Raw genomic sequence first — 10,606 nt, forward strand, 5'->3', positions numbered from 1 at the left:
GCTGACATTGCTTAACATGATAAGTAATGAATAATTCCGCTGGTAATCACAGTTTTAAAAATAATGTTAAAAATATAAAACATCCTCATGGATTTTAATCCATTTATCCATTTTCTATCGCACCTGTTCAAAAAGTCGCATTATTGGTAAGAAGTATTTTATTTATTATTGGTTAGCTTCAGAATAACAATTTTATTAAAAAGAATAAGAGACTTATTGTACTCTAAAAATGTTGGTATGACTTAAAAATGCATGCATTTAGTTGTATTCAGTGTTAAAAAATATTATATGGCTCTCACGGAAATACATTTTAAAATATTTGGCTTTCATGGCTCTTTCAGCCAAAAAAGTTCCCGACCCTTGCATTAGAGCATTCCTGAGATCAACTTATCGGCCTATAGTTCATCCCAGTGGTTGAGATCAGAACTGTACAGTTATTTCACTCCATACTCATACAAGCACACTTTTGTCAAGCTGTCTATTTTTTATTTTACAACGTTGGAAGCATAGAATTGTTCACATTGTATTGGAGGACAACTTGTAAACAGAAAAGAGAATCATGAGTCCAGCTCAACCCCTGAGTAATTCATAAAAATTCAAAAATTCAAATACATATAAAAGGCATCTGGTAGACGCTAGTGCTACATATAGCATACACAGCATATAGCATACAGAGAGAAAGCTACTTTTTATGTTATGCAGTACAGGTAATATCCCAACTGAAGAGTGCCTAACTTAAAGGCGACCTGTTAGGCATGGCGTAGATATTTATAAAATAATCTTGACTTCGTTTATACTTCCTCCAAACGAGTCGTTTTGAGTTTGCCCCAATTGTGACGCTATTCCCATTAGTAACATCAGCTGATATCTCTATATATAGTAAAGTTTTACCCGAAGAGCTTAGATGTCCGACGTTGTAGTCATTAAGTTCCTTCTTTTTCTGTATCCTCTTGTTGTGGGGGAGACTACATGCACATACATCCTTCACTGTTGCTATTTCTAATACAAAGTAGCTTACAGTTCTAACTTATATCTGTCAGTAGACTTGATATGGAAGCGCTAAAAACCGCAACTTGTCTGATGGGGAGAAAACACAGTCGAAGTAGAGGCATGTTAGACGGCTCAAAAATTGGTGGATTCTGAAGAGACTGTCAGAAAGCGGCTTGAAAATGTCCTGTAAAACTTAATTTATGCAAAATTTGAACCAAAGAACCACTATTACATCTTATGTAGAACACAAGGAAGTGTTTTAAATGTAGAAACAAATCATAATATGCCCTTTTCGTGTTGATGAGCCGTTAACACCAATCATTTGTTTCGGGCCGGTAAATCTTTTTTGTTACATACACTTTGGAATTGTTAAAAATATAGCCAATTGTCAAAGAAATGTGTTCTGTCAAACCACTATTGGTAATACAAGCTAGCTGGCGGTGTTCTTGTTATTTTTTTTGCTTTGAAAAATGTTACTGTGAGACAGTTGCAAACAGCGGGGACCCCGACTTAAACCAGTTGAAAAATGTATTCTGGTGTTACCAATAAGTGGTCAATTGTACGGAATATGTACTGTACTGCATACAAGTTTCAATCAATCAATCAAATCAGCACCTTGAAGCTTGTAATTTGAGGTACATGTTCTATTCCAGGCTGTGACATATTGCAGAAGTAAAGCCATTTACTTTCGGAAGTAAAAGTGCTCAAACTAGGTTCTAAATATTAGGGATTAAAATGTTTTGGCAAAAGGAATGGATTTGTCATTTACTGTTAGAGTAATTTCTTTTGATGTGACCTGCTATGGGGACATACAGGTTTGAACATTTAAAAATCAGGCATTTTGTTATTTATTGTTTTGCTTTGCCTTGATGACACATTACTTTTGTTCTCAATGTATACTTTAATTAATTACCCTGGAAGTGCAAACAACTACATTTTTAAAATGATTAAATGCTCATTTAATTGAGCATGTGAATTCAGTCAATATTGCATATGTTCCCATTAGGCATTAACAATGTCCTGCAACTCATGTCACATGACGACCACAGTGAGTAAAGAAAACATACATTTGTCGGTGTTAATAATAATAATGGATTACATTCATGTAGCACTTTTTATAGAGACCAAAAGCGCATTATGGAGAATGTATTATTAATGCACACCACAGTCATACCTTGATGGTGGTAAGTTACATTTGTAGCCTCAGCTGCCCTGGGGTGGACTGACGAGAATGCGGCTGCCAACTTGCACCAACAATTAATTCACATTCATACACCAGTGTGTGTGGCACTGGGATAAGAGTGGAGTGTTTTGCTCAAGGACACAGCAGCAGTGACCAGAAACCCTCAACATTCTGTAGTGCCACACTACCTTCTGAGTCACACCATGTTGCATTACGTTGATTGGTTTTGTTTAGAACCATTTGACATTCTCTCTTGCTCCTTTTCCTTCTTTTCCCTCTTCTTCTCCTCCTTGGCCGCCTTATATTTCCATACTGGAGGCTCCAGGTAGCCCGTCTGCTTTTTCTTCTTCTTCTCTTTCTTTGGAGTAGCCTCGCCAGATCTGGTCACTTCAATTTTAGGGATGCAGTCTGCGGGAAAGATGCTGTTCCTGTGAGCAATACTGCGGGGAATGAAGGCTCTCATTCCCCCAGGTGGCATGCTCTGCCTACGGTCTGACTCCTGGCAGCAGGAGGTCAGTGATACGGAGGCGACTGATACAGCGCTGGGAGAGGGGGAGGTAATGGAGCCGTAGCTGTGTGACACGGTGCTCTCCTCCAACTCTTTGTTGCTGTACTTGTCAAGTAATTCGGGAACAGCAAAACGACGCTTGCCAATTTCGGGGGGGCTGCTGGGAAACAGTGGGTGGCAACCGGTGGCAATGAGGGGGCTGTGGATGCTTGTGGTCATACGCACCATGTTGTCCATGACTCCATTGTCTTGGGGGTCCTGAGGGAAGCTGAAAGTGAAGCTGTCCTTTAAGCACTGCCTCAGTTTCTGACCTGTTGTTTTTTGGGCAGTTGCTTTTTCCACTATCTGCTTAAGATCAGGCCACTCAGGAGTGTAGTTCTCACAAAACTGTTGAGCGACAGGAAAGGCCTGCAGTCGGCGTATTCTGTTCATTGTCTCAAATCGTCCGGTTCTCAAAACCCAATCTTTCAAGCCACGTCCCTGGACATGGTCCATTGCACTCATATCTGCGCCTGTGCATGAAAAAAAGTGGAATGGATCATTGACAAATAGATCCTGTTACAGCATGTTTGCAAGTTTTAAGGAAGCAGTTGGGGCTTCAACTTAGTCAACTGGCACCACCATGTGGCTATTTTTGGAATTATGATAGATATGAGCAGAGTAATTCCCAAAAACAAAACAACAGCACTTACAGCACGTTATCTACTGCAGCATCACAATATTATGCATTTGTTGGACTTGTTTTTTATGGTGTACTAAATGCTGTCAAGTTGTGTTTTATTATTGATCGTGCCTCACAGCAAGAAGGTCCTGGGTTCGATTCCCGGGCTCAGGGTCTTTCTGTGTGGAGTTTGGATGCTCTCCCCGTAACTGGGTGGGGTACTCCAGCTTTCTCCCACCTCCAAAGACATGTGCCGTCCTGGGATATGTTGATTGGCAACACTATTCAGCCTAGGTCCATTTGTGTACCTTATCTATTTGTACCACTTAAAGTACAATCGTTATAACTCCCTAACCCCATACAGCCCAAAGTGCTTCACATACTATCCATCCATTTCCTACCGCTTATTCCCTTTGGGGTAGCGGGGGGCGCTGGAGCCTATCTCAGCTACAATCGGGCGGGAGGCGGGGTACACCCTGGACAAGTCGCCACCTCATCGCAGGGCCAACACAGATAGACAGACAACATTCACACTCACATTCACACACTAGGGCCAATTTAGTGTTGCCAATCAACCTATCCCCAGGTGCATGTCTTTGGAGGTGGGAGGAAGCCGGAGTACCCGGAGGGAACCCACGTAGTCACGGGGAGAACATGCAAACTCCACATAGTAAGATCCCAAGCCTGGGATTGAACCCAAGACTACTCAGGACCTTCGTATTGTGAGGCAGATGCACTAACCCCTCTTCCACCGTGCTGCCCGCTTCACATACTAGTAACCCCTTAAATAGTTGATAGTGCCAAGATGATGTAAACCATAAAACAAGATCATGTTAAAAATGATAAATAAAAGTTAATAGAATAAAGATGATTGTAATAATCAAAAATGCTAATAAAAGACACGTGTTAAAGTTAAAAAGTTAAAGTACCCATGATTGTCACACACACACTAGGTGTGGCGAAATGATTGTTATCATTGTCTCTAAATGCCTTAAGTATTATTATACTGCTATTGCAATAAAATACCCTATTTATAAATGTTATTAATATTAATATATCTTGTCTATGAGCTAAACACATTTTAATGCAGCAGGTACACTTAGGGTTGAAATAGTACATATTTGTACTTCACTTTGTACCCTTTTGGTTGTATAAAGGTGTATACTTCTGGCCTCTTAAAGAACAATATTTTACTTTTAAGAGAACATTCTTAAAAACATTACAGAAATGTACTTGTTTCGTACCTCTATTTTTGAGGGTGATCGACAACAGCATAGAAGTTACTTCTCGACTCACTGACCATTTCAAACACTTGCACATAACATATAGTCTGTATATACATACACATATACAGTATATGCATAACATGCAGTAGAGTCAGTGAGTTGGAGACGCAAACAGAGATGCATCCCTGAGCTGCGGGTTGAGTCAGTTGTTTTTTTTCCTAACAATAATTGTGTATATGCTCCAGTGATGCACGTGCAGTATATACAGTTAGTATTTTCAACTGAATTGTTTAATGAAATGTTATATGTCAGTTTTTGATAAAAATACTTGCGTTAAGTACAAAACCCGTTTCCATATGAGTTGGGAAATTGTGTTAGATGTAAATATAAACGGAATACAATGATTTGCAAATCATTTTCAACCCATATTCAGTTGAATATGCTACAAAGACAACATATTTGATGTTCAAACTGATAAACATTTTTTTTTTTGCAAATAATCATTAACTTTAGAATTTGATGCCAGCAACACGTGCCAAAGAAGTTGGGAAAGGTGGCAATAAATACTGATAAAGTTGAGGAAAGCTCATCAAACACTTATTTGGAACATCCCACAGGTGAACAGGCAAATTGGGAACAGGTGGGTGCCATGATTGGGTATAAAAGTAGTTTCCATGAAATGCTCAGTCATTCACAAACAAGGATGGGGCGAGGGTCACCACTTTGTAAACAAATGCGTGAGCAAATTGTTGAACAGTTTAAGAAAAACCTTTCTCAACCAGCTATTGCAAGAAATTTAGGGATTTCACCATCTACGGTCCGTAATATCATCAAAGGGTTCAGAGAATCTGGAGAAATCACTGCACGTAAGCAGCTAAGCCCGTGACCTTCGATCCCTCAGGATGTACTACATCAACAAGTGACATCAGTGTGTAAAGGATATCACCACATGGGCTCAAGAACACTTCAGAAACCCACTGTCAATAACTACAGTTGGTCGCTACATCTGTAAGTGCAAGTTAAAACTTTCCTATGCAAGGCGGAAACCGTTTATCAACAACACCCAGAAACGCCGTCGGCTTCGCTGGGCCTGAGCTCATCTAAGATGGACTGATACAAAGTGGAAAAGTGTTCCGTGGTCTGACGAGTCCACATTTCAAATTGTTTTTGGAAACTGTGGACGTCGTGTCCTCAGGACCAAAGAGGAAAAGAACCATCCGGATTGGTATAGGCGCAAAGTTGAAAAGCCAGCATCTGTGATGGTATGGGGGTGTATTAGTGCCCAAGACATGGGTAATTTACACATCTGTGAAGACACCATTAATGCTGAAAGGTACATACAGGTTTTGGAGCAACATAGGTTGCCATCCAAGCAACGTTACCATGGACGCCCCTGCTTATTTCAGCAAGACAATGCCAAGCCACGTGTTACATCAACGTGGCTTCATAGTAAAAGAGTGCGGGTACTAGACTGGTCTGCCTGTAGTCCAGACCTGTCTCCCATTGAAAATGTGTGGCGCATTATGAAGCCTAAAATACCACAACGGAGACCCCAGGACTGTTGAACAACTTAAGCTGTACATCAAGCAAGAATGGGAAAGAATTCCACCTGAGAAGCTTAAAAAATGTGTCTCCTCAGTTCCCAAACTTTTAATGAGTGTTGTTTAAAGGAAAGGCTATGTAACACAGTGGTGAACATGCCCTTTCCCAACTACTTTGGCACATGTTGCAGCCATGAAAATCTAAGTTAATTATTATTTGCAAAAAAAACAAAGTTTATGAGTTTGAACATCAAATATCTTGTCTTTGTAGTGCATTCAATTGAATATGGATTGAAAAGGATTTGCAAATCATTGTATTCCGTTTATATTTACATCTAACACAATTTCCCAACTCATATGGAAACGGGGTTTGTAATACCATGCATTAGCAGGGCCGACACACAGTCTTCTCTGCCCTGCAGACCGGCCTTGATGAGAGCAGTGAAGCCACGAGGATCCCTGACCTCAGTGTCCACACCAGGGTAGTAGTTCATGATGTAATTTAGAATGGTGGCAAAGCCTGCATAAAAAAACTTGGCAATCAATCATATGAACTGACTAAATTATGGTTTGGTTCTTTGGTATAGTGTAGAACATACCGGCTTGGGCAGCGATCATCAGGGCAGTGTTGCCATCATTGTCTTGATGGTTTATGTCTATTAGAGGACACACATGCAGCATGGTGACAATGTCCACAAATCCTTTGCACACCGCCACCATCAGTCCACTCTGACAGGAAACAAAGTAGAAAACCTTATATTTATGGTTGACTTTTTTGCAAACATTACGCCATGACTTGTCCTTATGTGTTTAATGACCGGTATTTGCTGATCTTGAATCGCTGCTTACAAAAGGGTAAACATTTGGTTTCCTGTGTTATGATTTCCCTGAAAAATACACCAAATAGTGGCGCTGATATTAAACCCCAACTTTAGACTACAGAAGATACATTGACATTTCTCACACTCTTTGCACATTTTTGTAAAATATGAACAGGATAGGTAGAAAAAACATGGCCACCCTCAACCAAAAGGTTGACGATATAATGGGTGGGACTAGTTCCAATAAGTCACTGACTATTTGTCTATGATAATAATAACTAATAAAAATATTTGCACAGATAATGATATTCAACACAAGAGCTGGTTAAAGTCTTGTTTTTGTAAAGCTGCCCTTTTTGATGCAGAACTTCTCTTGGCACTTATTAGATTGTACAGGTGTATCTAATGTTATAAATCTTTAGGCTTAGAGTTATATGAAATGCTGTGTTTCTCACTCTTCCATTAATGTCCAACTCCATGGCCTCTTCCTTGGTGACACCCCTCTCCAAGATCCTTTGCAGGGATGTGGGATCATTCCGAGCACATGCCTCATAGAGTGTTTTAGGTGGCTCTGTATACTTGTCATCTCTCTCGAAGTTGGGAAGCACTGAGTCATCAGAAAGGAGACTTCCAGAGTCAGAATCATCTGGGGTGATCTCTGAATCCTCATGTGGGCCAGCGCCCAAGTGGGGGTCGTCGCTTGTTGAAGAACTTGAAGCCATGAATGTCTTGTCTGCTCCACACCATTGTCATCTTAAACACAGATACATGGAACATTACATAAAGTACACACTGTTAACAATTCATAACAGATGGGGGTTCATTCAGTGCAGAAACTTATACAAAATATCAACCTTTGTGTATTATTTTCTAGTTTGGCAACATCAGTGATTTCCTCTTCCTGTTTGGCTGTCAGACTAACAATAGAGCACCTTTGTAGTTAACATATTAATAGACGTGGTGACCTGAGAGGGCTTGACTGAGGCCTAAAGTGGATGAGGAGCTTCACCTCTCTTCAGTCCGATTTATCTGTAAGTCTGATTACTTAATGCATAATCAGGCTGTAGAGCAATCTTTTACAAGCGTTTTTTCTGTTATACTGGTTCCATGATTGTTGGACAAGAGTGGAGGGTAATTAAACACACAAAATGCGAACTTCCTTTTGAATGGTCAATGGGTACTGTAGATTTAAATATTGATTGATAGAGAAATGGTATGGAGTGAATGAATTAAAACCTGGTGGGAGGATGGAGGTGCTTGAGAAGGACCATATGGTGCTCACAATGAGAAGCATCGTGTCTGTGTCATAGTCGGTGTATTAACTGCAAAGTATACATATTGGTTAATGTCTCTCACACAGTTTTAAACCGCCAATCTTCCAGTTGAGAGATGCTTTACAACACTATGCCAAAGCTATGTTGCTAAGTGACATGTGGCAGATGATCTAATGGCGATCACAATGACGTGTCCAATTTCTTAAGGAGTCAGTCAGGACTAATATCCAAAGCTGATAGTGTTCTACCTGGTTTCTAAACCTCTTGACATGCATGCCTAGAACAAAGTACAGTTAGAAGTTGCCTTCATGTTGTGCATATATCTCTTTTATAAGCTACTGTAATGTTGGAAATGCACTTATTCCGTAACTATTCTGCCTCCGCCCCTGAATTGAGTTTTTAAAGCTCCCTCCATTAAGACACTGACAACTTAATTCACACTAAAAACAGATAAATGGCTCTCTTTATTCTGGCAGTTCAAAGTAAGGATGGATACTGTTTTTAAATATACCTCGATACATGTGCTTCTTTTCAAAGTAACAGCACCACACCATTAGTAATAATTTGAGTCCATAAGGCTCAACACGAACAAAATATAGGCTACCCACTGCTAGATTGTTATACAATAATATATTTCCCTAAGCTTTGAACTTGTTATATATACCTCACTGGCCTATGTTTTGTTTTCAGACACGAGTCAAGCACAAGATTTTCTGTCAGCAGTAACATGTCTTTTCCTTTTCACAAACTATTAACGTTTTTTTGGTTTAAATTTAACTTCCGTTGTAGCTTCCTCTTTCTGCTGAACAACACCTTTTTAAACTGCTAAAGCTTCTTCTTCTAATTTCCAAGTATGACTGACGCCTGACTGTGATGCACACTTGAAAATTAAGCAACTGTCCACTTTGCACGGTTAAAGCATACATTCACAGCAATAAGTCTCACCCTAGATGAATGCAACCACAGAAAGTCCTCTTCTTTTCTCTTTCTTTTTGAACATCTTGTTGTACCGGACTCCTTCTCTCGTGAGAAAGTGGTTAAGTTGAAGTTCCCCAAACTGTCTAGAGGTCTACTCTGCCTACTCCCTCCATGTCTTTCAATGGCCTGTTAGGTCGTCTGATCAGTTAGCACTCCAGCCAAGTCCTAAGTGTGTGGTCCTAAATCAGGCAGCATGCTCTTCCCCTGTCATCCCGATTACAGAAGATTTAGGGATTAGCAAAAAGAAACAGACAGAGGCAACCCTTGCTCCCCTCACAGTCTGTTGAGGTAGTCTGCTCTCTCACCCTCCCTCTCTTTCTTTCTCACAGCTCTCTCAGTCCATGGACAGCCCCCTCGGCCCATCTGGTGTGTCATAGCAAACTTCTCTTAGTGTCCAAATCCACTCTGTGACTGAATCACAGGCACTTGTGTTGACCAACTGACTTGCTCTGCTGTCGAACACCCCCTGCCTGAATAGATCCACTGTGTCTTGGGAGTCGCTATAGTGTCGTGGTTCTGTTTTCCCATGCAAATCCATTTGCTGGGACAACAAACCCAGCCCTGGGGTGCCGTGGGTAGTAATTATTCCCTTGACAGGGATGACACGCACACACATTCATGAGAACATATGTACACATGAACTATCTAACAATGTTTTGCCCCCAACATTTTGTAACCAGAAAGTGTACGTTATAAGCATATTTCTAAATGATATACTATGGGAACAATGTTTATATGATTTTGAATGCAGTGTGTACATTCTCTCTCTCTAAATGTTCTGAACTCCTTTTTTTTAACCCTGGTCAGACTAGCCATAGGCGAAATCTGTGTGGATGTATGCATAACATGTTTTTCTACTGCAGGACACAAACTAGTTGAGATTGGAAAAAAACACATTTGGGGCGTCATCATTTTATCTCAACGGATTCAAGAAACAGCTCATTAAACTTCCCTCTTTGCTTTTTTTTTTAAACTTATGTTTAAAGGCGTGCCTTTGCCTAAAAGGGGAATTGCACGCTATTTTGCCAATCATTCACAATCCGTAAGTCAGACAAGAAGACATGTCGTTCTCTTTTCTGTGCAGTCTAAATGGTTAAAAACGACTAGTACAAGTCAATTAACAATGTACAACCCCTGGAAAAAAATTGTAATCATCAGTCTTGAAAAATGTTTATTCAGTTTTTTTAGGTTTGTACAAAAAAAAGCGCATAACAGACAAGGCACAAAACTCTAGTCATTTTAAATATCAACTTTCTGGCTTTAAGAAACACTAAAATAAATCAGGAAAATATATTGTGGTAGTCAGTAACAATTTCATTTTGAGATCAAACAGTAAATAAAATATGGAATCACTCAATGTTGAGGAAAAAAATATGGGATCATCAAAAACAAACAAAGAAAAAATCACAACAACAAACCACTAA

General features: G+C 39.9%; 1 protein-coding gene across 1 annotated transcript; it reads right to left on the minus strand.

Moving 5' to 3' along the window:
* Window positions 1-464: 464 nt before the first annotated feature.
* ankrd33aa (ankyrin repeat domain 33Aa) lies at window positions 465-9,450 on the minus strand. Its single transcript, XM_061986111.2, has 5 exons — window positions 9,150-9,450; window positions 7,386-7,683; window positions 6,709-6,838; window positions 6,489-6,629; window positions 465-3,193 (listed from the first exon to the last, which is right to left on the minus strand). Exons 2-5 carry the CDS (start codon window positions 7,650-7,652, stop codon window positions 2,385-2,387), a joined length of 1,347 nt encoding a protein of 448 aa, XP_061842095.2. The 5' UTR covers window positions 7,653-7,683; window positions 9,150-9,450; the 3' UTR covers window positions 465-2,384.
* Between the last annotated feature and the right edge of the window lie 1,156 nt (window positions 9,451-10,606).

The sequence above is a fragment of the Nerophis lumbriciformis genome, linkage group LG01 (genome assembly GCF_033978685.3).
Source record: "Nerophis lumbriciformis linkage group LG01, RoL_Nlum_v2.1, whole genome shotgun sequence".
NCBI lineage: Eukaryota > Metazoa > Chordata > Actinopteri > Syngnathiformes > Syngnathidae > Nerophis > Nerophis lumbriciformis.